The sequence below is a fragment of the Drosophila gunungcola genome (genome assembly GCF_025200985.1).
Source record: "Drosophila gunungcola strain Sukarami chromosome 2R unlocalized genomic scaffold, Dgunungcola_SK_2 000013F, whole genome shotgun sequence".
NCBI classification, from domain to species: Eukaryota; Metazoa; Arthropoda; class Insecta; order Diptera; family Drosophilidae; genus Drosophila; species Drosophila gunungcola.
Window position 1 is genome coordinate 865294 of NW_026453171.1, and position 27867 is coordinate 893160.

The 27867-nt window shown below is 47.9% G+C and overlaps 3 protein-coding genes and 13 non-coding genes across 18 annotated transcripts; 15 read left to right on the plus strand and 1 right to left on the minus strand.

The window, feature by feature from the left end:
- Positions 1–22: 22 nt before the first annotated feature.
- LOC128256198 (putative sodium-coupled neutral amino acid transporter 10) lies at positions 23–4546 on the minus strand. Its single transcript, XM_052986406.1, is given in 8 exon segments — positions 23–473; positions 476–1739; positions 1793–1929; positions 1990–2138; positions 2200–2438; positions 2496–2941; positions 3004–3367; positions 4406–4546. Coding segments are annotated over 6 exon segments (2493 nt in total). The 5' UTR covers positions 2871–2941; positions 3004–3367; positions 4406–4546; the 3' UTR covers positions 23–144.
- LOC128256196 (helicase domino) lies at positions 4485–22930 on the plus strand. The gene is given in 16 exon segments (XM_052986399.1): positions 4485–4624; positions 5220–5847; positions 5910–6222; positions 6428–6686; positions 7237–7341; positions 8410–8513; positions 8516–9215; positions 9427–10657; positions 10910–11096; positions 12300–12436; positions 12503–12689; positions 12930–15029; positions 15544–15762; positions 18497–18532; positions 18602–21646; positions 21714–22930. Coding segments are annotated over 15 exon segments (9705 nt in total). The 5' UTR covers positions 4485–4624; positions 5220–5230; the 3' UTR covers positions 22179–22930.
- On the plus strand, positions 6257–6364 carry LOC128256321 (small nucleolar RNA Me28S-Am2589). The gene has a single exon (XR_008267728.1). It is a non-coding gene; the product is annotated as a small nucleolar RNA Me28S-Am2589 (small nucleolar RNA).
- LOC128256316 (small nucleolar RNA psi28S-3316) lies at positions 7783–7913 on the plus strand. Its single transcript, XR_008267724.1, has one exon. It is a non-coding gene; the product is annotated as a small nucleolar RNA psi28S-3316 (small nucleolar RNA).
- LOC128256322 (small nucleolar RNA psi18S-841/snoR66) lies at positions 8053–8194 on the plus strand. The gene has a single exon (XR_008267729.1). It is a non-coding gene; the product is annotated as a small nucleolar RNA psi18S-841/snoR66 (small nucleolar RNA).
- LOC128256320 (small nucleolar RNA Me28S-Am2589) lies at positions 9251–9359 on the plus strand. Its single transcript, XR_008267727.1, has one exon. It is a non-coding gene; the product is annotated as a small nucleolar RNA Me28S-Am2589 (small nucleolar RNA).
- Positions 10705–10849, plus strand: LOC128256318 (small nucleolar RNA psi28S-3378). Its single transcript, XR_008267726.1, has one exon. It is a non-coding gene; the product is annotated as a small nucleolar RNA psi28S-3378 (small nucleolar RNA).
- Positions 11141–11271, plus strand: LOC128256317 (small nucleolar RNA psi28S-3316). Its single transcript, XR_008267725.1, has one exon. It is a non-coding gene; the product is annotated as a small nucleolar RNA psi28S-3316 (small nucleolar RNA).
- On the plus strand, positions 11285–11417 carry LOC128256313 (small nucleolar RNA psi28S-3316). The gene has a single exon (XR_008267721.1). It is a non-coding gene; the product is annotated as a small nucleolar RNA psi28S-3316 (small nucleolar RNA).
- On the plus strand, positions 11438–11575 carry LOC128256311 (small nucleolar RNA psi18S-841/snoR66). Its single transcript, XR_008267719.1, has one exon. It is a non-coding gene; the product is annotated as a small nucleolar RNA psi18S-841/snoR66 (small nucleolar RNA).
- Positions 11595–11728, plus strand: LOC128256314 (small nucleolar RNA psi28S-3316). Its single transcript, XR_008267722.1, has one exon. It is a non-coding gene; the product is annotated as a small nucleolar RNA psi28S-3316 (small nucleolar RNA).
- LOC128256312 (small nucleolar RNA psi18S-841/snoR66) lies at positions 11764–11900 on the plus strand. The gene has a single exon (XR_008267720.1). It is a non-coding gene; the product is annotated as a small nucleolar RNA psi18S-841/snoR66 (small nucleolar RNA).
- Positions 11920–12049, plus strand: LOC128256315 (small nucleolar RNA psi28S-3316). Its single transcript, XR_008267723.1, has one exon. It is a non-coding gene; the product is annotated as a small nucleolar RNA psi28S-3316 (small nucleolar RNA).
- LOC128256323 (small nucleolar RNA psi18S-841/snoR66) lies at positions 12086–12225 on the plus strand. The gene has a single exon (XR_008267730.1). It is a non-coding gene; the product is annotated as a small nucleolar RNA psi18S-841/snoR66 (small nucleolar RNA).
- Positions 12745–12854, plus strand: LOC128256310 (small nucleolar RNA Me28S-Am2589). The gene has a single exon (XR_008267718.1). It is a non-coding gene; the product is annotated as a small nucleolar RNA Me28S-Am2589 (small nucleolar RNA).
- Positions 22931–23052: 122 nt separating the features above from the next.
- On the plus strand, positions 23053–27845 carry LOC128256182 (protein PTHB1). 3 transcript variants are annotated; one of them, XM_052986322.1, is made up of 9 exons: positions 23053–23341; positions 23409–23882; positions 23961–24094; positions 24145–24818; positions 24884–25384; positions 26002–26168; positions 26689–26818; positions 26883–27442; positions 27501–27845. In XM_052986322.1, exons 1-8 carry the CDS (start codon positions 23088–23090, stop codon positions 27420–27422), a joined length of 2874 nt encoding a protein of 957 aa, XP_052842282.1. In that variant the 5' UTR covers positions 23053–23087; the 3' UTR covers positions 27423–27442; positions 27501–27845. The 3 variants fall into 3 exon arrangements, with proteins under 3 accessions (XP_052842282.1, XP_052842281.1, XP_052842283.1); XM_052986321.1 differs by lacking the exon at positions 27501–27845 and having other exon boundaries at positions 26883–27478; XM_052986323.1 differs by lacking the exons at positions 23053–23341; positions 27501–27845 and having other exon boundaries at positions 23754–23882; positions 24147–24818; positions 26883–27478.
- The last annotated feature ends 22 nt before the right edge of the window (positions 27846–27867 follow it).

Below are 27867 nucleotides of genomic sequence, written 5' to 3' on the forward strand. Positions count from 1 at the left end.
GACACAATATTCCCAAGTCATATGAACGGTACGTACATATATGTATATTTGTATACACTCCTAGGCTACGTTCTCTTATAAACTAAATAAATACGTGTAAAGTTTATGTACATAAAGCTTTGCATACTTTGTAGACTTTCCACATTACGTAAGCAGCGGGGTTTGGGTTCCGTTTGGACTCGCTTTGTTGGATTCGTTTTCAGTGGTCACCTCGACATCGTCATCTTTGATGGACTTGAGATCACGTCCAATACTTTCCATGTTTAAGACCAAGGCAGCTGCGCCCACATTTTTGCTAACTTCATCTAGTTTGGGCTCTCGAAGGCAGTTTTCCTCGTTGGAAGCCTCCCGTTTGACTCTCGTCGGTGGTTGCTCTGTGGCGTCTTTTGAAGCTCGCAGGTTGAGAAGCTCCCGGCGGATGGCCTCTACGTTGTCTTCCAGATTTGGTTTTTTAATGTCCGAGTCATTTGCTGCTTTGGCTGAGTCCCATTTACCATTAGAGCCAGAGGGATGGGCAACCGCTTGATCAGAGATGCTGTGTCCAGGCTGGAGTTCCTAAGTAGCTCTCCTGTTTTGTAGGAGAGCGGTTCGAAAACACCGGCATGGGCTTCCTTCTCATCGCGCAAATGAGTATTTTCCGTGAGTATATCCATTAATGAAGCCTTGGGCCTGCGCTGCTCCTTTTCTTTAGCAACAGGTTGCGATTCCTTCAGCGTATTTTCAGATTTTACCGATTCTTCAGCTTCTTTAACGGCAACCTTTAAAGGTTGCTTCTTCTCTAACTCCAAAGGCTGCTGGCTAAGTGGATTATTTTTGGCCAGCTCTTCGTTTAGCTCGCCAACGGTTTTAGCCAGCAGTTTCTTGGTTTCTTTAAGTTCTTTTTGGGTCTTGGCCAACTCGTCTGCACTAGCTTTATTCTCCTTCTGCTCCTCGGCGGCCACCTCCTCCTCTTTCTTTATAGCCGCTCCATCAATTGTATTGCTTGCTGATAACAGACTTGATTCTACTTTAGGAGCTTCCGATGGCGCTGCGACGACAACAGGTGGATTTTCTTTGGGCTTATCATCGGTCAGGTTGACGTCGACTGTTTTGGTTTCAGGTGGGTTTACCTCTGCCGCCGTTTCTAGTGGTTTTTTAATATCACTTGCAGCCTTATCATTTTCTAAGGGAACTACATGAACTTCATCGATGGGCAGTGGAGGCAACGGTGGGCTATCGGAGGAAGCTGTTTGCAATACCTTTGGCTTTTCGAGTATCTTTTCCTCTACAGTTTCCTTTACTAACTCTGGATTCTGAACTTCCAACTTTTTCAGCAAAAGGTTCTTCTCATTTTCGGTCGGATCCTTGGCCAAATGTTTGGGTAGCTCACCGACAACAGCGGGTACTTGACCCACGGGGTACAGGGGCGTGACTATTGGAACTATATCGAACTCCGGTCCCGAGCTCTTCTCATCAATCGCACTCAGGTTTGCGTAAGTTCCTAAAATCATTAAAAGGAACCCACTCACAAATACAAACTGGGCCAGCGTGCGTTCCATTGATTCCTTTTTGATGATCTTGCGAAAACTGGATGCGGGAAACATAATGCATATGGCCACGCCAATCGTAGAGCCCACCAATCCAATGATCAGCTCCACGGAAGGTATTACAAGCGCCACGCATAGCGAAAAGACAACAATGAAGATAGTGATGAATCGGAAACGTTGCTCCGGTATGTAACTACTGCTCTCCGAGTGGCCCTGTCAAAACAAATTTATGAGTATGGATACAAACAGATAACATCTATAATTACCTTTCTGTATAGGAGCGAGTAGAGACTGGCCCTGCAGGGAAAGATAACCAGAGGAAAACTGAAAGCAATCGACAGCACAAAGCCAATTTTGATGATATCGCTGCCAAAGGAGGTCGATAAATTCACCAGAATGTTTCCTATAAATACGAAGCAAAATATGTAGTTCTTGAAATGCGTCATCAAGGTGCCTGGCTTACCCGAAAAGGTGTGAGTACAGAAGGCCACATAGCCGAAAAAACCCACGGATATGTAAACAAAGGTACAGATCCAAGTGGCGTTGCGCACGATACCGTTTAACTTGTCGAGGCTTTGGTTGTTGATACTATCGAAGACCTCAAACAGCTGCCTGCAGATTGAACAAATATTTAATCGTATCGTACCAAACAATGAAAGCTGTGGGTACACACATTTGGCAGGAGAGCGCCATGCTGAAGATGGGCAGGCACTGGAGCACGCCTGCCGGCTCCCAGTAGAGCACCTTCTCCGTCCAGTCGTTGGCCGTAATGTGAGGCTGGGCCTCCAGCACGATCTTCAGAATGAGGCAGACGTAGAATCCAATGGAAGCGGTACATACGGCCGACAAACTGTCCACATTCCGAAGCATGCCCAGGGGCACTATGCAGACCACTGTCACCACGACCATGACCTGAAAAACAAGAGTAAGTTTATCGTTATGATTTTTTCTTAAATTTTAGCTTCTTACCAGACTTCTCAGATGCAGATGCTCCGCCACATTCAGGGTGAAAATCTTGGCGATTATCTGCGGTCCCAGATCGCCCACAACTACGAAGTACGTGATGCACGTTCCGATCAGGTAGCCAATGATGCACAGCTCCACCAGCAGCTTACCGGAAGCGCCGAAAGCGTGGAGACCCAGCATCTCGAAGCTCTTCCTACGTGTCAGCAGCGAGGTTTTGATAAGATAGTGGCAGCAAACCCGGGTGATTCCATTGCTCAGAACCAGGAGAACTATGGACAGCAGGATGCCGCACTTCTGGAAGCAGAAGGGCATGGCCAGGATGCCGACGCCTATGATACTGTTTGCCAGCGTCATCACATGGGCGGAGTGGGCCAGCATTTTGCCGGGTATCCTTCGAACTTTCACTCGACCCGCGAATTGGGATTCGTTTTTGGTTTCTTCGTGGGCGTCTGGCCGCGTATGCAAGATCGTTAGTCAGACAAAGAGCTGCTCTGTGCTGAGTATCATCCACCTGTGACTATCTGCTATCGATACGCGAAAACTACGTACTTGTCACTTCGGAAATAAGGGCTATCGACGACTGCACTTGTGTAAGCAAAATTGTAAACAAAATAATCCGGCGGCGACGACGACGGCGACGGCGGTGGAAGAGACGTTGGCGCTTACATTGAGTGGGCGGATGAGGTTCAGCAAACATTTGTTCCAATTACGGGTGCGTGTGTTGCGCTGGCACCGTGCTTGCGCATTTTTACGCACGCAAGAAAGATTTAAAACGAATTTGTCGTGTCGTCAGCATTGTTTGCCAGTGTGACCAGTTCCTGGCCGTAGCATTTGGCGAGCAGATGGAGGACCCTCATATTGAGCCAGAGGCGTATCTAGGGGTTATTAAGTTTGGGCGCACGCTCAAATTAATTTTTCTTAAATATTTTAATAAGCTCACGGTTTTAGTACCATAATACATTTAAAATTTAAATTAATAATTAATAATTCGCCAAAAACATTATATAAAAATCGCGTCGTACAGTAAATGTGTATGATGAATGCATGAACTTTTCTCTGGATCTAGCGGTCTTCATTAAAACGAAATGTATAAGTACAATACAGCAATATTTTGGCGCCATATCAAATACTATTTGTGCAAGATATAAAGGTATATCCTGTTCTAGGTCACGTTTTACTAAAGAATTTGGTGAAAAATTCATGAAAAAATACCATTGTTTTTGAGAAATCCGCTAAACAGTTTTCAAAATTTTCAATTTTCCCTGGCTACTGCGAAAATACTTTAAAAAACAAAATTCGAGTTCAAGTTATAGCGTCAAGACTTGATTTCAAGTCTGATTTATATATAACCATGTGTAGTTAAATATGGCACAAATTTCATTTCGTTCAATTTTTTATAACGAGAATAGGTATTTTTGCTTTTAATTATATTGGAAAAATTAAAAAAAAAAAACTTTAGCTCTGGCAGCTATAGTATATTGACGCCCAAACTGCGGATTTTCCCAATTAATCTGCGTACACCCATAAAAAGACGATTCTAAAAGTTTCAAGCTTCCGGATTTTAACCTGAGCTTCCAAACGGTATTGATAGTTTCTATTGAAAACTCAAACGTACATGGTTATATCTACTTGCCCAGTAATGCTAAATAAGAATGTATGTATGAACTGGATAGGAAATAAATCCTTTAGGTGCGTTAGAAATTTTAACTAGGGTATGCATTTGTCTACTTTCAGTAGAGTCCAAAATCACCAATCTAAGAACAAAAATTTGGTTAAATTTATACTTTCCAAAAAAAATGTAAGAAGAAAACCACAGTATTAGGTGATTTAAAAAAAACTCTGAAAAGTAGGCATTTTATCAGCTTTGCGCAAGTGCTACACCAAAACAGCTCTGCTTTGGCATATCTGCTCACCACATTAACGGTCACACCAATTTTCTTGTTGTTTCGAACTCGAGCGGACGTGCTCGCGCACTTCTGCCAGACAATATTCCAATAAATGTGCAAGAAATTCGGTGTCGATTGGAGTCCAACGAGTGTGGCACATTTTCCACAACGCATCCGCACCATTTTCAAGCCCGGATGCCGTGCAGAGATGCTGATATCTTGTGATTAAAATTCTCCCCGTCTGAGGTACGAAAAAAGTGAAAAAAATGTCTGCCGCGCGGAGAATCGACGCGCACACCAACACAAAGAAGCGAAGCCGCCATGATTATGTGTATAGTTGTACCGTTCTAGCAGCCGGAATTCGGCACTCTGCTCGTGTATGTGTGAAATGCTTACTTTGAGCGTTGAAATCTGGTGAAAATTTAAAAATCTTGCGAACAATAGAAAAGGTAGTGCAATGAATATCGGTTTTTTACTGTTTTCTTGCGAAAGTCGAAAAAAAAACGCGTGTGTGATAGGCATGGAAAAAAACCAAGACGCAGGGTTGCATTTTCTTGGTTTTCAAGGGGTGCATTCTGTGTGATAAGCGTTTTTTTTTTTTTATAAGATGACTATGAATTTATTTGTTCAGAACTTTTGATAGTGGATATTACGCAGCGCAAATGGTAAAATCATAGTCAATGCTAATTTAATGGGTTCTAAAGTCTGACCAGGGCTGCATCAACGAAACATGTGCTCGACAAAGCACTTTTCCTTTTATTTTCCCGCCAACTGCTGTCAGTTCAAAATAATACTGGGAACTCACACCCCTCTTCCGCCTTTGTTTTTGTTGTTCTTGCAGATGTCTCAAACATGAATGAAGGTAATTCAGCAGGAGGGGGGCATGAAGGGCTCAGCCCGGCCCCTCCTGCTGTGCCAGACCGCGTAACTCCACATTCAACGGAAAAATCAGTTTCGACAGCCAAAACAACGACCATAACAGAACCAGCAGGAGCAGGATCAGCAGCAGCCTTGCCGGCCACCCGCCATCATCACCATCACCTTGCGACCCAATCAAAAGGCATCGCAAGCAGCAGCAAACAGAAGCATCTGCCCAGTGCGCAGCTGCCTGTGCCGCTGTCGCCCTTGCCGCAACAACAACAGCAAACGACAGAGGCAACGGCAGCAGCAGCAGCATCCGCCCACACCAACCCATCCGCCTCCTCCAGCACCACGAGCACCATAGAAGCCTCTGTTTCGCCGCCGCAGGCCAAGCGTCAGCGTTTGGACAACAGCGAGGATAGGACGAGCGCCACCAGCATTGTTGGTACAGCCGGGAGCAGCAACATTGTGGGCTCTCTGCTCCCAGCATCGGTGGCCTCCAGCAGCGAGGTCGGTGGGCTTTCATCAACGGCCCTGCAGGACCTGAATGCCCTGAAGAAGCGCATTCTCCAGCAGAAGTTGCAGATCTTGCGTAATCTTAAGGAAAGGTCTGTTTCCCTGTGGTACTCCTTACTTTACCCATATCACCGCCTTCCGTTTCCATCACCAGACATCTTGAAAATGTGTCCGAATACTTTTACCTACAAAACGGCGGCAGTATGATGGACTACCCTGCGTGGCGCAAGAAGACACCAACCCCGCAGTTCATCAGCTACAGTAATGCAAATCGTATAGACCAGCTGATACACGAGGATAAGCCAAGCACATCGGCAGCAGCAGCAGCTGCGGCACAGAGTCAAGCCCAAAAATATACCACTCAACAGGCAGCCATTGTGGAAACTTCATTGGTCGGCGGAACCAACACAGGAACGACGGCGCCAGCTCCATTGGAGGGCAGCAACTTCAATAATACAGTAAAAACGGTAGGAATCCTTTGAGAAATGGTAACATAGAGCCATCATAATGATGTTAGAAACAAACTGAGTGCCTTAATCGATCTATTTTTGATTGATTCTGGTTTTTAAAGGGATGTTCGCAGTTGCGAGGCATTTGTCTGAATGAAACATAAAAGCTTCTATTTTATTTAAGTTTACTGTTCTATACTAACTCGGATTTCGATGCTTACAGAATTCGCAATCTCAAGTGCCAAGCAAAATTGGCAGCAACACAACCTCAAGTCCCGCAGCAACACAACCCACAAGCAACGCAAGCAGCACAGTCTCAGGAGCTGCTGCAAGTGTCACCGTCACTACCACAACTGGGAGCGCGTCGGAGGCTAGTAATGTCCTACCACCAGAGGCGGAGATCAAAATCCCAGCCGTTGGAGCCACACCAGTGGCCATTTCAACAAAGCTACCCGCTGCCGTTGTCCAGTTAACCCAACAAGGTGAATTCACCGCGTTCATAATCGCATACTCTGATCTCTCTCATTGTTATAAAGACTTTTGTGTTTCTGTTGTGTTCGTTTCGACCAAACAAAATTGTATTTTTCGTTGTTTTAAAATTGTTATGTTCGTCCCAATATTTATGCCAAATTCAAATTGTAAAATCGATGCAAACATTTTAGCCAACTGCATACCAACTCCTGTAATTCTGAAACTGAAACTAAAACCGCGCCAACTGCCAACGCACGTCCTGCACTAAAAACTTATAATGTTATATCGATATTCGCCAAATATTGTGCATTACTAATACAAATTACAACAAAAGCTAACTAAACTCACAAAATGCAAAGATTATTTTGTTAGTTTATCACACAAACACACACCTACTAAATCACACGCATAACCACATAACCGATTAACCCGTACTGCTGTTTATTATTTACGAATTTATTTCTTTTCCGATTTCTGTTTCCACATTAATGCTGCCTACATCCTCCTATAACGCACACACTTTCAACTCACCATAATTGTATCGTTATCGTTATAATATAGGTCACATACCCGGTAGACCTTTAGGAGGTCGTCACGGTATGGTCTTCGGTCAAATACCTGCTCCTCCTGCTGCCGTAGGAAATCCTTCTGTACCTTTGGTGCCAGGTGCTTATCGTTCGCAAACAACAAAAAATATCAAAAATCTTTCACAGCTAAAATTCTTTTGTTTTGATTTCCATTCTTATTTAAACCAGTTTGTGTGTTAACTATTGAAGCATTTTATCATTTGCCAAGCAAAGTAGTGCATTGATGTGCATAAAAATTATGTTTTCAATTTGTAAAGTGTTTTTTAGAATTGGTGTTATTGCCCTTAGTTTGGATTGGTAAATCTGCTTAATACTTTGATTTCAGTTTGAATTCATTAATAATTGATGAATGTATTGTTTTATTGATTGCGTTGATTTGTAAGCAAGGTAGCATACTTAGCAAATTAGAAAACGCGTCGATCTCACGGACTCATTACACCGCTTGGGTCTTTTTTTTGTCAACAACTCAGCCATCTATTCATCCACATGCTTAACCATTATTCTTAGCCTAGTTATATTCAGCACCTAAAAGCGTTTTCTTGTCAGCCCGTTGAATGCTCTTGAAAATCGTAGATGTGTGCCAGAGCAAAGCTTAGTTGCAAGTGATTCGGCCTATCTCGATGGCAGGTATCCATATAGCTGACTACAAACGATCCCGGAAAATGCACCCAAAAGCGTATTCTTGCCAGTCTAATAAATGTGTGACATAGCAATAGTCGCAGTTGCAGTGACCTGGACCCAGGAATGAATCAGGTCCAATTTAAACTGTATCTCTAACTCGGGCGGGATAGGCAAGCGCACTCTGTGTCATATTGATAGACAGCCTCATGTGATGACAATTTGAAAGCTTGCAAGAGTAAAACGGTGCTTCGCTTATCCATGTGGCAGCGATTTTTCAACAGCTGCCGCATTGAATTCGGGCTCCACACTAAGACTAAGTTTGCATGCAGTTCCCACATCTTTCGTTTAGCAACCGATTCGCAAACGATTACCATGTTTATTCTATTCCATTCATTCATTATTGCTTTCCTGGTAGCTCTTTCCTACTTGATGCACTTTTCAGCATGCCAAGAGTTGATCTTTTACCACCGTCCCTCAGATAAATGTTCATTGTACTAATTGCTGTTTTTATGACTTCTTTTCCAAGGTGGCACTCCGCTGTTACCCTGCAATACGTCAGTGGGATCAACGGCGCTGCGACGCCCACAAAGTCAGAGTAATGCCGCAGGCGCATCGACTTCAACAGGAGGAGGAGGGGAGGAGGCAGCGGTACACCTACACCACTCTACACTGGAAATGGTCCGGCAGCGCTGGGCGGAAGCGGAGTCCTCACGCCCGGCACTCCCACCTCCGGCAGCATGCTTAGTCCTGCGTTGGCCGGTGGCTCAGGCACACCAAACAGCGCGGCGCAGGAGTTCTCGTTCAAAGCCAAACAGGAGGTGTATGTGATGCAGCGCATATCGGAACTACAGCGAGAGGGATTATGGACTGAGCGGCGCCTGCCCAAGCTGCAGGAGCCCAGCCGCCCCAAGGCCCATTGGGACTACCTCCTCGAGGAGATGGTCTGGCTGGCGGCCGACTTTGCACAGGAGCGCAAGTGGAAAAAGAACGCGGCCAAGAAGTGCGCCAAGATGGTGCAAAAGTATTTCCAGGACAAGGCCACTGCTGCTCAGCGCGCGGAAAAGGCCCAAGAGCTGCAGCTGAGGCGTGTGGCATCCTTCATTGCGCGCGAGGTGAAGAGCTTCTGGTCGAATGTGGAGAAGCTGGTGGAGTACAAGCACCAGACGAAGATTGAGGAGAAACGGAAGCAGGCCTTAGACCAGCATCTCAGCTTTATTGTCGACCAGACAGAGAAGTTCTCACAGCAACTAGCCGAAGGCATGAACAAGAGTGTGGCGGACACGCCCAGTCTTGACTCCAGCCGTCTTACCTCGCCGAAGCGTGAGTCCGATGGTGAGTTAAATTTTGACACGACATTCCTGTAAATTAAGCACTTGATGATAAACTACACACTGAAACGTTGTTGTGGTCTATTTTTGAACACTTCGATGTTACCTTGGGATGGTCGCATTTGCGAGGCATTTGCCTGATGCTTTTGCCTCCAAGTTCATAAGGTATTTTAAGCTTAAAACCAATTCTAATTGCAATATCTACCTCTTTATAGATGATTTTCGACCTGAGTCTGGCTCCGAAGACGATGAGGAGACTATCGCTAAGGCCGAAGAAGAGGCAGCCGATGTTAAAGACGAGGTGACGGCGCTGGCCAAGGAGTCTACAATGGACTTTAATGATTTCCTCAACGACCTACCGCCTGGCTATTTAGAGAATCGTGATAAGCTCATGCAGGAGGAGCAAAGCTCGGCTATTAAGACGGAATCTCCTGATGACAGCGATGACAGCGAGTTCGAGGCAAAAGGAACTAGTGATGATGACGAGAATACCATCAGCAAGCAGGAAGAGGCCGAACAGGAGATTGACCACAAAAAGGAGATCGATGAGTTGGAAGCGGACAACGATCTCTCAGTCGAGCAGCTACTTGCGAAATACAAATCTGGTAGAGGAAGTGACCAGCCGCCTAGTCCGAAACGAAGAAAGCTGGCGCCTCGTGGACCTGAGCTGGACTCGGATGATGATTCAACGGCTGTTGATGACTCCACAGACGAAAGCGAAGATACCGAGGATGAAGAAGATCTTTCTACTATTAAAACTGACACTGATGTGGAGGAGCAGGACGAACAGGAGGGCGGTCTCAAGAGTCTGATGACGGATGCCGACCCTACTAGTGGAGCTGCTGGAAGCGGCAGCACAGCAGGAGCAAGCGGCAACAAGGACGACATGCTAAACGATGCAGCCGCTTTGGCCGAGAGTCTACAACCCAAGGGCAATACCTTGTCCTCCACCAATGTTGTTACGCCAGTCCCCTTCCTGCTAAAGCACTCGTTGCGTGAGTACCAGCACATCGGACTCGATTGGCTGGTCACAATGAACGAGCGTAAACTTAATGGCATCCTGGCCGACGAGATGGGTCTGGGAAAGACCATCCAAACCATTGCTCTATTGGCCCATCTCGCCTGCGCTAGGGGTAACTGGGGACCTCACCTCATTGTGGTGCCTTCGTCTGTGATGCTCAACTGGGAAATGGAGTTCAAGAAGTGGTGCCCTGGTTTCAAAATACTCACCTACTATGGCTCCCAGAAGGAGCGCAAACTGAAGCGAGTGGGCTGGACTAAGCCAAATGCTTTCCATGTGTGCATCACATCCTACAAACTGGTGGTGCAAGATCAGCAGAGCTTTCGCCGCAAAAAGTGGAAATATCTGATTCTGGATGAAGCGCAGAACATTAAGAACTTCAAGTCGCAGCGTTGGCAGCTGCTTCTTAATTTTTCCACCGAAAGGTTAGTATAAGGGGATTTGGAATGCATTGCATTGCCTGCCGCCGGCCAGCACCAAAAATCAGTTACCATGCGATTGCTAAACTAGCATGGCGACTACGCTTAGGTGCTAAAATTAAATTCGCTATAATGCCGCATACTAAACCAGAGCATGCTAACCTGCCCTAGAATGCTTGTGGCCCTGTTTTGAGACAGATAACCAAAAAGCTTTCTACAAGATTTGATTTAACAAGTATTTTTCCATTATTTCTATAGACGGCTGTTGTTGACTGGAACCCCACTGCAGAACGACTTGATGGAGCTGTGGTCCTTGATGCACTTCCTCATGCCGTATGTCTTCTCATCGCATCGCGAGTTTAAGGAGTGGTTCTCCAATCCAATGACAGGCATGATTGAAGGCAATATGGAGTACAACGAGACATTGATAACGCGTTTGCACAAGGTAAGCATAACAGTGAAACTAAGATTAGGTTTTTGGGATTGTATAGCACCTAAAAGCGTTTTCTTGTCGGCCCATTAAATGCTCTTGAAAATCGTAGATGTGTGCCAGAGCAAAGCTCAGCTGCAAGTGTTTCTGTGTTCTTCCATAACAGAATTCCATACCGCTGACTATAAATGATTTTGAGTGTTTGCACCTAAAAGCGTTTTCTTGCCAGCCCCTTAAATGCTCTTGAAAATCGTAGATGTGTGCAAGACCAAGCTTTACAATAGCAAGTGATATTAGTTCTTCAATAACTGTGATCCGTTTACGTTGTGAACATACTTTCTAAAAGAAATAATTTATGCAAACGCACTCTGTGTCACATTTTGTATTCTACGTGTGATGACAATTTGTCAGTTTGCTATATTAAAGGGATGCGTCTTATCCATGTGGTCAAGCTCGTCTAAGGGTGATTACATTGAAAACGCATTTCACACTCAAATATAAAATAATTACCATTGCACCTAAAAGCGTTTTCTTGCCAGCCTATTAAATGCTGTTGAAAATCGTAGATGTGTGCAAGAGCAAGCTTTACAATAGCAAGTGATATTAGTTCTTATAATAACTTTGATCCGTTTACGTTGTGAACATCCTTTATAAGACTTTAAAGAAAGGTTGAAATAGTTTACGCAAACGCACTCTGTGTCACATTTTGTATTCTACGTGTGACGACAATTTGTCAGTTTGCTAATTAAAGAGATGCGTCTTATCCATGTGGTCAAGCTCGTCTAAGGGTGATTACATTGAAAACGCATTTCACACTCAAATATAAAATAATTACCATTGCACCTAAAAGCGTTTTCTTGCCAGCCTGTTAAATGCTCTTGAAAATCGTAGATGTGTGCCAAAAAAATCCTCACAATAGCATGTGATTTTAGTTTGCTATCTCTAATCCGTTTACTTTGTGTACAGTCTTTTTGTAAAAGAAAGTTCTGGAATTAAACCCGTAATGCAAACGCACTCTGTGTCACTTTGATATTTAGCCTCATGTGATGACAATTTGACAGTTTGCCAGATAAAGGAGATGCGTCTTATCCATGTGGTCAAGTTTACACCATGTTGCTCACATTGAAAACGCCCCTAACACCATATTTTTATAATATTTTTCATAATTTCAAACTAAATGCGCAGTAATTAGCATATTGCCCTTATTTTTCCGTGCAGGTAATTCGTCCGTTTCTACTTCGACGCCTCAAAAAGGAGGTGGAAAAACAAATGCCAAAGAAGTATGAGCATGTGGTCATGTGCCGTCTGTCGAATCGCCAGCGCTATCTGTACGAGGATTTCATGAGTCGCTCCAAGTAAGTATGCATTTTAAGGATTTCATAAAAACATTATTGCTTACCCAATTTATGTTTCTTCTACAGAACTCGGGAAACCCTGCAAACTGGAAACTTGCTGAGCGTGATAAATGTTTTGATGCAGCTGCGAAAGGTGTGCAATCACCCGAACATGTTCGAGGTGCGACCTACCATTTCGCCATTTCAAATGGCGGGCATTACATTCCACACGCCGCGTCTCGTCTCCGACATAATGGAGTATGATCCGTTCACGGTGAGTCAAAGGAGTGTCCTCTCAACCCATTTCCCCCTGATTATTTTTTGAAATATTGAAAATGATGTTAAACTGTCACTGATAGTTGGGCTTAATCTATTTTGGAGAGAGTCGTAAACTTTTCCCAGGATGTTCGCATTTGCGAGGCATTTGTCTGATTCGATTGTTTATGAAAATAATTTGTAGATATAATGAGAAATAAGTTAGTCAACTAATTTGATCATAATCTAATCCCTACAGCAAATCAATCTAGAGACGGTGAACCTTTTGTTACTGCATCTGGAGCAAACTATGACCGCCTACGTCTCGCACAAATCTCGCCTACTCGCCCCGCCTCGAAAGCTTATCGAGGATATCGATACAGCACCCCAACCGGCTCCCCGTTGTCCCAACGGAAAATACCGCTTTCACATTCGCGTGCGAACTGCCGAGTTGGCACAGCGCATCAAGCTTAATGCGGTGAGGGTAGGAGCCAGTCCGGCCATGCGGATGGAGGGCTCAAAGATTGTGCCAATGCGCAGTCTTCTACCGAGCGGTAGGGTTTTGAAAAGGGTCGGTGGCTCCATTAACCCTGTGAACATGGCACTGAAGCCAGTGGTGATTAACAGTGTGGTGACAACAGCTTCATCGACCGCATCCTCTTCTCCTACTGGAGCACTGAGTGTACTCAGCAACTCCAAGTTGCTGGGGGCACGCTCGCAAATAAACGCACCAACGCCCGCCAAAGTAGCAAAGACGATGCAGGATGGCAAGCCATTTTTCTACCTCACACCGGCGACGAATTCCGGAGCAGCAGGAGCACGCCTGACACTGACGAGTAAAACCACAGCCTCGGCGGCCACAACGAGTTCCGGAACAACAGTAGCTGCTGCTCCAACCACTGCCCAGCAATTGATAAGGGACCCCATTGTAAAGGATCTAGCAACGCATGTAAAAAGCACAGCACAAAAGCAGAGCATTGCTAATGGGAAAACGGAGCCCGAGGAGGAAACTGAAACCGAGGATCCCTACAAAGTGCAGGAGCTGATTCAGATGCGCAAGGAGCAGCGATTGGCTTCACTCAAACGTATGGCAATGGTGAATCGTCGGCGCAACGATGCCACTCCGATATACGGCGAAGACTGTCGCGGAGCTATTCAGCGCTGTATGCAGGCGACGCGATCGCTAAAGCGATCCACCTGGCAGACGCGTGGATATTCCAATTGCTGCACGGCAATGTTGCACCGGGATGGCTGGTCCCTGAACCACTTGCTAAAAAGCTTCGAAGAAAGATGCGCAGATCTAAAGCCCCTGTTTGCCAACTTTGTAATCTATGTTCCTCCCGTGTGTGCGCCCCGCATTCGTCGATATGTGCAGAACCTTGCATCGACGAACTGGCAATGTGAACGCCAGATCGAAGACACTGTGGGTCAGGCCCTGCTGCCAAAGCTGGCACTGTTGCATCCAATCATTTCGGCGATGACCACACAGTTCCCGGATCCGCGTCTCATTCAGTACGACTGCGGAAAGTTGCAGACTATGGATCGTTTGCTGCGACAGCTGAAGGTTGAAGGTCATCGGGTACTGATATTCACTCAGATGACGAAGATGTTGGATGTTTTGGAGGCCTTCCTTAACTACCACGGCCACATTTATCTTCGTTTGGATGGATCCACGCGGGTGGAACAGCGCCAGATACTTATGGAGCGCTTCAATGGCGACACAAGAATCTTCTGTTTCATCCTCTCCACGAGGTCTGGTGGAGTGGGCATCAATTTGACTGGTGCCGATACTGTGATCTTTTATGACTCGGACTGGAATCCCACTATGGATGCGCAGGCTCAGGATCGATGTCATCGCATTGGCCAGACACGAGATGTTCACATCTACCGACTTGTCTCCGAGAAAACCATTGAGGTGAACATCCTCAAGAAGGCAAACCAAAAGCGGATGCTCAGCGACATGGCCATCGAAGGAGGCAACTTCACCACCACATTCTTCAAGAGTTCCACCATCAAGGATCTCTTTACGATGGACCAGAGCGAGCAGGACGAGACGAGTCAGGAGAAGACCGAAAGCAAGGACAAGATTGTGGCAACGACAACCACAACAGTGGTCGACACGGCAACGACAGTTGTGGAGACGGAAAAACAGTCTCTGCGCGCTTTCGAGCACGCGTTGGCCGCCGCCGAGGATGAGCAGGATGTGCAGGCCACCAAGACGGCCAAAGCCGAGGTGGCTGCAGATCTGGCCGAGTTCGACGAGAACATTCCAATTGCAACGGAAGAGGCGAACGCGGAAGGAGGTGCTCAGGTGGAACTTAGCAAGGCCGATCTGGAAATGCAGAACTTAGTGAAGCAGGTGAGTTGGTGGTCAACTATGATAGTTGACATAAGATTATTCCGTCCCTGCTAAAGTGTTTGATCATTACCACAGTTAGAAAGTTTTCGTTTCAAAGTTGTTGCAGTTCTTGCATTTTATACAGAAAATTTGCATTTATATGCGATTTCGGTGAAGCGAGCATTGCGCAGAACAATCTTTCTTCGGAAAGTAGACCTTCAGACATAGTTGAGGCGACATAACCTACGCCACGATTGTATCACTCAACGTCTAACATTTCCTAACACTGTAAAATTTTGGCAGAACTTGCAACTTATATTGAAATTCGCATTTCAATGCGGTTTCGATGATGCGAGCATTGCCAAGAGCAAACTCTCTCCGGGGAGCAGACCTTCAGACATAGTTGAGGCGACATAACCCACGCCACGATTGTATCACTCAACGTCTAACATTTGCAAATGTGATTACAGTGCTTAAGAAACCCTTGATAAGAATCCATCATACTTATGTCTAACACGTTTTTATCCTCACCCAGCTCTCTCCTATCGAGCGTTATGCAATGCGCTTTGTGGAGGCCACTGGAGCAGCGTGGACAGCGGAACAATTGCGAGCCGCGGAGGCTGAACTGGAGGCCCAGAAACGAGAGTGGGAGGCCAACAGACTGGCGGCCATGCACAAGGAGGAGGAGCTGCTCAAGCAGGAAACGGAAGCCGAGGAGATGCTTACCTACAGTCGCAAGGATTCAAGCAATCAGGTTAATACCAAACAAGATTCCACTTCTAATAAGCGACCAGCGGTGAGGGCAAATCGCAGCCGGTCAGCTCAGAAGCTAAGTAGAAGTGTCAGTAGCCATAGCAACAGTAGCAACGGCAGAAGTAAGAGATCGGGTCCGATTCGGGGTAATCTCCAGAACAGCCACAATTCGAGTGCTCCCGTGGGGTCAGGACTAGGCACAGGAAAGAGGACGGGGGTGGGGGTGGGGGTGGGGGTCAGCAGCAGTAGCCGAAGCAGTAGTAACAACAAGAGGTCCACGACGGGGGGCAAGAGTACAGTTGCCGTAACGCCAGTTCGGCGGCACACCCGTCTCCACTCGCTGGGCGCGGTCAACATGGCCACTGTTCCCACTCCGCCCACTAGAAAGACAACACGCACAGCTTTGGCAGCTTCTGCAGCCGCATCCGCTCTAGAAGATTCCTCTTTAGTCACCGATGAGCGTCCCAAAAGGCAATCGGCCAATATCGCCATGAGCAAGATGATGAAGACGCCTATCAAATCCAGTGTGGCAACAAGCAACAACAGCGTAAAGACAACCCCACCCAAACGGGGGCGAAGAGATAGTGTTGCCGTGGCCGCAACACGCAGAAAACTGCTGGAGAGAAGGGCTACCATTGCAGTTCCTTTAAAACATATGGATGATGACAGTGAGCCAGATGAGGAGGAAGAGGATGAGGATGACCAGCAGGAGTCCGAAGAAGATTCCGAAGACGATGACGCAGTTGCCACTGTGGACGATGAGGATGAGGAGGAGACAGCAGGCTCGGCGCTCGAAGAAGAGACCACACAAGATGAATCGCAAACCAACGACGATGAAGACGACGACGACGATGAAGAAGCCGATGAAGGGGCAACGATTGATGTTGATACCGAGGACTCCGAGGCAGAGGTCAAGTCCAGCTCCACTTACGGTACAGCCGATGGTAATGGAGAGGAAGAAGCCGGCAGCTTGGATGGCTGGGATGCACACGATCAGGTGCAGGACACCACCATGACTAGCTCGACGTACTACAATGTAAGCGAGGAGTCGGACACGGACGAGCAACACGATGGCAAAGCGGAGGTCAACAAAGAGCCACCGCAGCATTCGGACAAAAGTGATGAGAGCGAAGCTGTTGGACACACGCCACGAACTCGTTCGCGCGGCTCGGTGAAGATAAACCTGTGGACCCTTGACATGAGCCCAGCGGTGAACACATTGAACAGAAGCAGCGGTGCCAATAGGAGCATCAGAAAGACTCCTAGAAACGAGTCCACACCGAAGCAATCTCAGAGCGAGCCGAGGCGCAAAGTGGCCCAGAGAATGCCGATAAAGAGGGAGGACACCAATAACAAATCCATCGGCAATGCCAATACCCTGCATCGGTGGATAACCAAGTCGCCCAGGGTGATACTCAGATCCACTCCTGCCGCTGCTGCCAGCTCTACTTCCTCGCCAGCTGTTAGTGGTGTTTCGGGAATAAATGCGTCCTCGACCGGAGCAACCAGGTGATGATGTTCACTCTCATCCCTCCGTCAGTATTATCAGCTGTGTGTGCTGTGTGCGTTTTAGTGGGCGACGAATTCTCCGCAGGGAGACGGGTCCTTTACTGGGCTGTTACTACTGCCAGGTGGTGGCTGCTGCCAATTGATACAAAACGAGTATTTATAGACTGTAACGAGTTTCCTTCTATCATATGAGCTAAGTTAGTTAGGCGGCGGAACCAATGCGAAAGTCTAGAATAACAAATTCAACTTAACTTGGTCAAAACGATTGATCGACAGTTTGAGGGGCAGTAGGCCCATGATATAGCGTAGCGGATAGCGTAGATATAGGTCACCGGGGAGTTTATGACTTCTGGGTTAGCTTTGTAAGACTTCTCAGATTGTACATAGGGTTAACTTAAAGTATCCAGAATTCGACTGTAAGCATCAAAAATACCACATCCTCGATTGTTGTTGTTAAATTATGTTTGTCAAAAAAACCAATCGAGAACGCAGAACAAACACTCTTCTCCCACGAAACTGCTTTAGTTTGTAAGCCTAGGTATACTATATAATTGTTAAATATTTTTGCATTCTATAATTTATTTTGTACTCTAACTTAAACGAATAACTACCAATCTAAAGACTATGAGCATAGATTGACTAACCAATAAAACAGAACTCAACTCCTATGCTTTAAAAAGTATAAAAATCCATTGATTGTGTAACAAGATAATACGTATAAAAAAAAAGAAACCGAAACAAAGCTAAATCTGAAACAAAACTAAAAGACGTTGTGGTTTTTATTTACGGACTAATTTCGTGCGTTTATTCAAAGAAAAAGAAAACAATTCCTCACTAGAAGCAGAAAGTTGGAAAAGAATGAGCGAAACTCAATCAAAGATTGTTAAATATTATTTTCTCAAATCAAATGTAGAATTCTGTTTTGGTGTCGCAATTACAACCCAATTATCACAGTTTGAAGTATTCTGTCCATGTCTACGAATCCCTCTTAAGTTACCTTTTCTTCCCTCTTAACTCTATGCGCCGTACGAAAGATAGAAATTGTTCGGAATGAAAGCTACAACGCCATAAATTTGAACCTTTTTTAATTCAGCTCAAATTAAAAGCAATACGTTCAATAAAAAATAGTTTCTAAGCCTAAACACCAAAACAGAGTTGCTATATCTTGAAAATAATGTGGAACGTCTATTCTTTTCTTTAACTTTCTTGGCTAACTTCTGGTCCAGGTCTGGATATCGCGCAACACCATGGAGCAGATGCCGGTAAGTTAGAGGGTTTGTGATTTACAAGTCAAAGCTCATAGTTCTAATCTCTTGTGATCCCTTAACTAGATGTGGTGTCCACCCACGCCGCCGCAGGACGACGATAATGATATATATATCGACTACTCGCTGTCGTTCATGTACGAGCTGGAGCCCATTGCAGAGATGGATCTGCCGCCAGTCTACGTGCGCAAGGAGCACAAGCGCTCGCGCACGGATGCTGGGTACGATGGTAGCCGTAGGCCGAATAAGATGCGCCGGGAGGACAACTACGTGCCCCCCAGATCGCTTTTCGATCGCCCAACTCCGCAGCTGGCCCGTCTGCGTCGCGAGCTGAAGAGCCAGCGATTCCGCGGCAGCTTCAAGCCGAACTCGCCGATTCCAGGACTGAAACCCCAACTGCCGGCCAAACCCCTCACCGAACCGGAAGCCATGGCTGAGTGGTGCGTCTTCGAGGACATTGCCATTCTGCACGTGCTGGTGAATCTGCAGGGTCTGCCCTGCAGCCTCATGCTGCTCTCGCCGGGTCAGACGCCCAACTGGGACCTCGTCTCCGAAATGGTCAATTTCTGTTCGAAGACCTACCGCTCGGCGAGGCAGTGCCGTTGGCGTTACGAAAACCACATTCAGCCACGCGAGGAGGGCAAGGTGGTGGAGAGTCCTAAGAAGCAGAAGAAGATTAAGCCCACGTTGAAGTCCGAGTACCTGAAGAGTCCGCTGCGATATCTGCGAACCACCCAGCTGTATGTGAGCGACAACAACGCCTCGTTTTACAAGACGATGCGCTCCCGCTTCGACAGCATTAAGACGGCCTACCTGAAGAAGGCACCGCCGCCAAAGCGCCAGTTCAGTGCTCCCAGCCTAATGAACCCCAAACATATGGAGGTGCTGCAGGAGTTCGGCATCCAGAACTATGACCAACCGGTGCCGCCGCAGAACATTGCGGCCATGAAGGCGAACAAGATTCGGGAGAAGCAGCGAGGACAGCAGATGTCACAGTCGGCAGTGGTTCAGCAAGTGCCGCAGCAAACGCAGCAGCCACAGCCGGCACCACCTCCACCGCAGCAGCAACAGCAGCAGCAACAAGTGGTCCAGCAGGTGCAACAGCAGCAGCAGCAGCAGGTGGTGCAGCAGCAACTGCCCACTGTTTCGACGGTTCAACAAACTCTGCCGGTTCAACAGACAGTGGAGCTGGTGCAGCAGCAGCCCAGCACCACGACAACGGTGGCTGTGCCCGCTGCTGGTCAACTGCAGCAGCTCCAGATCCAGCATTTGACCAGTTCCAATGTGTCGCCCGGTCAGCAGACCGCCATTCTGCTCCACCAGCCGCAGCAGCAGTTGCGCACGCATCCCGGCCAGTCGGGCCAGGCCAACACCCAGCAGCTGGTTAAGACTATTGTGGGCACATCCTCCAGCCTCACGGCGGGTCAGCTGCAACAGCTGGCCCAACAGTCGGCAGCCGCTTCTGGTGGACAGTCCAGCGTGAGCGTGGTGCTGACCACGCCAGTGCAGACTCTGCCAGCAGTGGTGCAACCCCAGATCGGCTCCGGCGCCCAGATCGTATCGACCCCGCAGCTGGGCAGCATTGTGCAGACGCAGTCCCTTCCGCAGGTGGTCTCGGTGAGCACTCTGCCCACCGTGGGCACGGTGCTCACTACCACCGCCAGTCAGCAGCAACAGCAGCACCAGACCACAGCGGTCACCACTTTGAACACGGCCATGTTGCGGGGCCAGCGGATTGTGTCGACAGCGGCTGGGAATACGCTCCAGCAGCGCACCACAGCCGGCGGTCAGTCCATTGTGTCCATGCCGAACTTGGGCCAGGGCGTGAGTCCGGCGCAGTTCCAAACGCAGCTCCGTTTGGCAGCCGTGCCCACTTCCCCAGCCACGCAGACCACCCAGCTGGTGACCACAAAGGGCATTCCGGTGAGTGCCCTTCAGCAGGGAGGAAAGACCACGGTGATACCGGGTGCTCAGCAGCCGGGAGGAGCACACATCCAGCTTTACCGGCAGCGCAGCTTGAAGGTGTTGCAGACGACCACTCAGGCGGTGGCGGGAGGATCAGCTGGTGGCACGACAGGCGCAACTGCTAATCTGGTGCAAGCGGCAGGCACCATAATCCAGACCAGCAATATGAGCGCCCACGTGACCAGTCAAAAGGTGGCCGTTTCCGGGATGCCGGGAACCTCCACCTCCGTGCAGGCGGGCAATGTGGTTAGCAGCGTCCAAATGCACGGCCAGGCCAGGACGCAGTTCATCAAGCAGATGGCGGCCGGGAAGCAGCAGTTGCAGCGCCAAGTGGTGTCCGCCGACGGGACAACCACCACAGCCGGAACCGGGGACATGTTGCTGGTGAAGCGGCACAATATTCTGGCCGCCCAAAAGGCGCAGCAGGCCTCTGGAGCGCTCTTCACCACCACCGCTGCCCAGCAACAACAACAACAGCAGCAGCAGGGCCAACTCCCAGTGGCCGGTCAGCAGCAGCAGGTGACCCAGCAGCAGATCGCCTCGCTGGTAAAAGCCTCTACGGCGGCTGCGGCCAGCGGAAGCAGTGTCAATGCCGGCGGGGTCACGGTGTCGGCCACAAATCCCGCTGTCCAGGCGGGAAGCGTGAATATGACCCTGCCGCAGCTGAAACCAGGCAGCCAGATAAAGGTGACTATGCCCAACCAGATGCGGCACCTGCAGATGCAACATCAACTGACCATGCCGCGTAAGATCAGCCGAATGACGCAGCTGGTCAGTGCCAGTGGTCAGCCCACGGCCACCAATATAGTGACGACCACTGGTCCCCAGCAGCAGCAACAGCAGCAGCAGCAGGGAGTGACAGTCTCTGGCGGCGGCACTTTGCCCACCGTGGCCTCGCAGCAGCAGCAGCAACAGCAGCATCAGCAGAAGGTGGTCGGTGGCAACAGTGTCCAGGCCCAGTTGCTCCACATCCAGAACACAAAGGCGCTTCCCAACTCGGTGACCGTGCAGCAGATCCAGCAGGTGATGCGCAGTGGCCAACAGGGCACCCTCGCCACCACTAACCTGGTGCTGGGTAAGACGAGCGTGGGTCGAGTGATTCCCGTGTCGGTGGCGTCGCAGGCCAACCAGCGTCAAACCATTCAGGTGGGTTACCTACCTCTCAGAAAAGTTCCCTAAATAGTTGAATTAACTGAATCCTTTTTATCCTTAGGTGGTTTCAGCTGCCTCCGCTCAGGCCTTGGCTGCAGGCAATCTGCGCACCCATGTCGGTGGCCCGAGCATTGCCAGTGCGCTGAAAGTGGCCGCCTCTGGAGGAGCTGGAGGGCAGACCACGCAGCAGACGCTGATCGCTGCACTGCAGCATAACCAGAGGCAGAACGCCAGTCCCGTCCGCTTGCAGACCACCGCAGGTGGCAATCTCCTGGCAGTTGTGCAGCAACAACAGCAGCAGCAGCAGCAGCACACGAGCATTGCAGGACCCACAGCTGGACCGGCGGAGGTGATGACCATCACGCAGACGACCACCACCTTGCCCACGGTTGGCAGCCTGCAGCAGCAACAGCAGCAGCAACAGCAGCAGCAGCAACAACAACAGGGAGGCATATCGCAGCCTACAACGCAACAGGTACGCAAGCTGGTGCAAAAAAAGATCCTGATACGCAGCGAGAAAGAATAACGCTCGAGCAGGGCCGCCAGACCACGTCACCGGCGGAGCATTTCGAGCATCATTTCCACTGCCACCGCCACAGCCACCGCCACCTTCAACACACCAACTCAGATTCAAATCCCACAAGCACACCAAAATCAAGCACCAACAACTCAGTCAACAGCCAATCAATCTGATCCTTTCGAATTTCAAGATCGAACAAATCTCAATTGCTCATCCCACGCCGATCCTCATGCATTCAATCAGTCAGTCAGTCAATCAGTCAGTCATTGCCTAAATTGATCTCAATATCTGTCGATTGGTTTTGCAGCCATGAGCGAATGGCGATCGACACGATCCGATCTAACCGCTCGCTCTGGAGGATGATGAGCTGAGGGTGAGACGCTGACGAGGACGACGATGAGATCGCTTCAATCAGCTGAAGGCGTGGCCGCCGTATTACTACTCTTACTGATCCATAGATATACCAATTAGTTGTAATCTATTCATATTACGATCCTTGTTTTACCGAAAGTAAACAGTGCCTAGTTCGTAGGCTAACTGCTTTAAATTCAACTTGTAAATCGTAGCTAACTAAGGTCTCAGCCCTCGGTTCCCGTAGTGCAGTATGTACATTCGTAAATCTAATACAGATCTATCCGATACTACATAAATACCCTAAAATACATACCTATAAACATTTAGTTTTTATTTACCTTACTGATAATTAATGCCCTAGTATTAATAAACAAACACAAATAAAGAAAAACATGTAAAAACCAGTTTTGTGCTATAATATTTGGAGAAAGACTACCCTTATTGCATGTTGCCCTATGGTGGATACTTAATTTTGTTTCCAAGGCAACCTTTTTCCATTTAACCATAACATGTGAACTAACTCAAAACTGGAGTCGAACGGTTCCAGAAATCAGTTGCAACATGTCGCTGTTTAATGTCTGCAGCTGGTGGTCAGCCCAGTGTTCCGATCCTGGGGAGGAGTACGATGTGGCCAGTCTGCTGTGCGCCCGCTTTGGTCTGGAGGATCAGGAGAAGGACTATATCATTGTGGGCTCCCAGACGGGACAGCTGAGTATCTACTATCCGCACCGCAGGGGCTTCGATGCCACCGACCTGCTGCTGGAGACCCAGATGGTGGCCCCCATCCTCGGGTTGTACGCCGGAAAGTTCAGTGGGTGAGCTTGCAATGGCTTCAAGTTATGGATTTCAGTGACTATAACTGGTGCTGCACATATCACGTAGAAATGTTCGCAATGAGAACACCAATCAGTTGGGCGTGCTCCTGCCCAACGCAATTGTTATCTACAATGTTGTGGCCATCGGAGGACTGGCGGACCATGGTGCCCAGTTGCGGCTCCAGGTGCAGGCGGAGCACAAGTTCCAGCGCGTGGCCTTCGGACTTTGCCAAGGTCACTTCGGCCAGGTTAAGGGGCGGGAGTTCTTCTGCGTGGTCCATCTGGATGGGACACTGACTTTCTATGAGCAGGATGGCATCTCCTACGAGTGCCGATTCCCCGGTCACCGGGCACTTCCTGCTCCGGTGGCCTACTGCGAGCGAACCGACAGCTTCTTTCGGTTCAGTGCCACCTGGGATCTGCAGTGCTACAGCTACCAGGATCTGTCCCATTCGCTGGTCACCAAGAGCAGCTACCAGCCCACCTGGACGCAGTGCGTCGGCGAGGGCATTGTCGATATGCGGGTGCTTCAAGTGAAGGAGTGAGTATTGCGGATGATCGGTGGAATGTGGATACCTGAAAGTATTCCAAACTTCTCTAATGGAACTGTTTTGCCTAGGAACTGTTCCTATATCATGATCCTAGGCGAGCGAAACTTCATCTCACTGGACGACAATGGCAAATTTAACTTTATGCTGAAACTGGACTATGCTCCAAAATGCTTTACCAGCTTCGTGGTGGGCTACTACTGGGGTGAGTATCTATTTATACTTTAATACCCACATAAACCACATTTTTCCTAGAGCCCGGAGCGCGCCTTATCAGCGCCATTATTTCGGACTCCTCCAAGTTGCATCTGTATGAAGAGGCCAACATCATTTGGGCGGCACAGTGGCCCAACCAAATGCCCGCACCGGTGGCCATTCAGCGCTCCAATGTCCAGAATCTGGCCGGAGGAATCGTAACGCTGGGCGCCCGGGGCCAACTTGAGGTGGGCTACCTCGGTGCCGATCCCTTCCAGTTCCAAGTCCAGCCTCTAGACCTGGAGGAGCTCAGTTTCACCCAGGCGCACAGGGAACTGCAGCAGCTCGAGGACGAGATCAAGGAGGCGGTGGATGTGCGTGACATGGATGCCCTCAATCAGCAGGCGGCGGATCAAGTGCGCCTAAATTTCAGCATCCAGACGGAAGTAAACGATGATCTGGACACCCTGCTGTTGGACGTGCCGGCGGATGTGGCTGTCAAGGAGTTGCCGTCGGCCAAGGGCTTACTGCGCTGCAAGATTAGGGCGGAGCTGGCCGAGCTGCAGCTGGTGTTCCAGACGCCCAACGGGGTCCGCTGCAGTCAGGATACCTTGAGCTTTGTGGATGTGCCGGCGGGCACAAGTAAGGAGCTCAAGCTGGACTTTTACATTGCCGAGCTGTTGCATGTTCATAGCACCAAGGTGGAGGTGGTGGCCTCCTTTTTGAGTACCAGGGTGAGTAAAGGGGTGCCATTCCTTATATACTTCTATGTGACTATGCTCCCCCAAATCCTCTCCAGGGAATCCCGCGAATCATTCAGCAGAGCGCCAATCTCCCGCTGTCCATGTTCTATCGCGTTTGCCAGCCCCAAAAGGCGGCTGGGATCAAGCTGACCTACAGCATAACCAGTCGCCATGTGACCCCCAAGCTGGCCACCTTTTTCGGGGAGTTTCTGGAGGAGCAGAGCGATGCCCATGCCCTGGGACTCCAATTGCTCTGTCCGGGTCTGGAGAAGCAGAGCGAAATAATCACCGTGGTGGCTGCCAAGAACTCCAATCGCATTCGCATTCAGTCCGACTACGTGGAGACCTTCGCCATGATCTTGGAGCGCGTTGTGGAGCGAACGCTCCAGCTGGACAGCTCAGCGGGTCTGATCAAGATGGACAAGAAGAAGCCGAAGCGCGGAGTCCTCAATCGTTGTGTGGAGCGCCTGATGGCCGCTCCTTTCCTACCCGCCCAGCCCATCCTCCATCGGATCGATGTCCACCACGACACCCAGCAGAGCATTCGGAAGCAAACGGTGAATAAGGATTTAACTTTACCGAAATAAACTTCTAACAAGTTTTAAATAATAAGAAGAACACAAAATATAACTCCTAAATTTACTTTATTTACTTTTCCAAGATAATTGGGTACTTCTTACCAAAATACACATCGCCTAAGTATTCCGTGGTATATCATATGTAGTTAAAAATATGAAAATCCAATGTTGACGACGTTTTTAGTTATAAAGCCAAAGTAATTGGAAAAACTTATTTTTTGGTATATGCGGTCAAAGTTGAAATCTCTCATTTTGCACAATTTCTCCCATCCATAAGTGTCTATAAAAAGTTTATCCTTAATAGCAATAATTTTAATTTCTCTTGAAATCTACAGGTCTTTATAAGCTTTAAATTTGGGTTTTTAATTTTATTTTCTTTAGCATATCACTTTTTTTTCTGCAATACCACCGAATTAAAAATAGTCGTCAAAAACTGAATTTTCGAGTTCTTAGCTATGTATATTGCGGAACCCTTAGGTGAGGGAATATAAGTCAGTATGGCACTTATAATCAGGAGCACTTAACATTCATGGAAAAGTACAAAAGGCTAATGGAACTTGTTATATTAAATTATTTTTTTCCGTATTTATTTGCAGGACCAACTGGAGGATCTGTGGCAGCAGTTCAAGACTCTTCAGCGGCAACTGCAGGAGCAGTCTGAGGGTGAGCCCAAGGAAGCCCTTACCATGCAAATCGAGTCCAACTATGACCAGCTAATCCTGGAGGGCGACAAGCTGGTGGAGATAAGGCGCGACGAACGCAAGTTGGTACACATTGGCTGTTCGATAATTACACTCACACTAATTGCACTAACTCCACGCCCCAAAGACACTGAAATAATTGACATGCTTATACCCAGCACCTGTTAATGGATAAGTTGTGTATTTTTATTTATTTATTTAGACCAACTGGTCTATAAGTAGTCATTTTAGGAATTTTATATGGATATTGTGTTATAGATCAACATTAATTCAAAATGTTAAATTAAAAGTATGTAATATTAAAAAGCTTAATATATAAAATATGTGGAATCAAGTTTACTTTTCAATGGAAATTCTGTAAGTTAATGTTTAATTTTTTATCATCCATATATTTTCGTCTTATTAAAATAAAAAAAAATGAAATTTTAATTTGTTAACCTTTTGTCTTTTGCTTTTTAAACTATTATTTAAGTATATATATAGTTGTTGTATTTTGACTAGAATATCCCTGCATTTTTAAGTACACGGTATTCTGCAGCGCAATGTCTGAAATATACTTCCAACCATTTTTATCGATTTCAGACAGCGCTGCGACCTCAATTGCGCCGTGGCATTAGCCAAATGGATAATTCATGCATTGAACCTGGAGGAGCGAGTGGTCAATGTTATCAACTCAGTGCTGAGTGTGCCCATCGAGGACTGGACGGAACTGGTAAGACATTTAAATATTAAATGTGAAAAATAAAAGAAAATAATAACTAAAATAATTTTTACAGAGTTGGGAGGAATCGATGGCGCCCGGCATCGATATGCTGCATCATTTTGGGCCGCTGACCCGCTCAAAATCCACGTCCACACATGGACTATTGGATGCCAACGCTGGATCCAGGGACAGTTTTGATTACAGCCGGTTTAGGCGACACTTCGCCACTCTTTTCGACCGGATTGTCAGATTGGCCTCCTCCCCGGTGGCAGTTTACCCCGAAAAAGCCGCGGAAGAACCATCCACGGAGGAGAAGCCACCGCCGCCACAGCAGGTCGATGAAATCGGGAATATGCAGCGAATACTGGGGGAAAAGGGTTTGCCTCTCGCTCCTCCGAAGCGTAAAACCAATATGAGCAGCTCCCTGGAGGCAGTGGAAGACGATGAGGAGTACGACGAGGAGGATCTTCGCGATGATGTGGGCTACCGCAAGGAGTATGGAACAACCGACCAGAAGAGTGCAACCAACAAGAACCGATCCGAGTGGGTCAACGAGGACTTCGAGCTGCCCACCACCGAGGAGCTGTTCAGCGACCTGGGCATCTGGTGGTAGTCGTCGGTTCTTGGGTGATGGTGAGGGTTTTGTGTAAGGGGATTCCAGCTCCAATAAACGTGCAAACTGTCAAAACAGAGATCTTTATTGGCTCGCTCTCGACTCGGGAGAATGACAGGCCGACAGCTGCTGGGCCCGAGATCTGCGATTCTGGCGGCGATAAAGCTTCGTAATCGGAATTTGCATAACCAGCAACGACAGCCAGCCATCCAGAATCAGTGGGAGTGCGGAGATTTGTGTGGACAGGACGGGACAGGACAGGACAGGTCAGGACGGGACAGGACAGGAACAGCAACAGAAAAAGCAGACTCGTTTATGATGCATAGCCGCAGATAAAGCAAGATAAAAGTCAGGGCAGAGGCTTCACTGTGGCCCGTTTGAAAGTGGGCAGTGAGTGGAGGAAAGCGATGCACAGTAAGAAAAAGTGTTGAAATTGTATAATTTG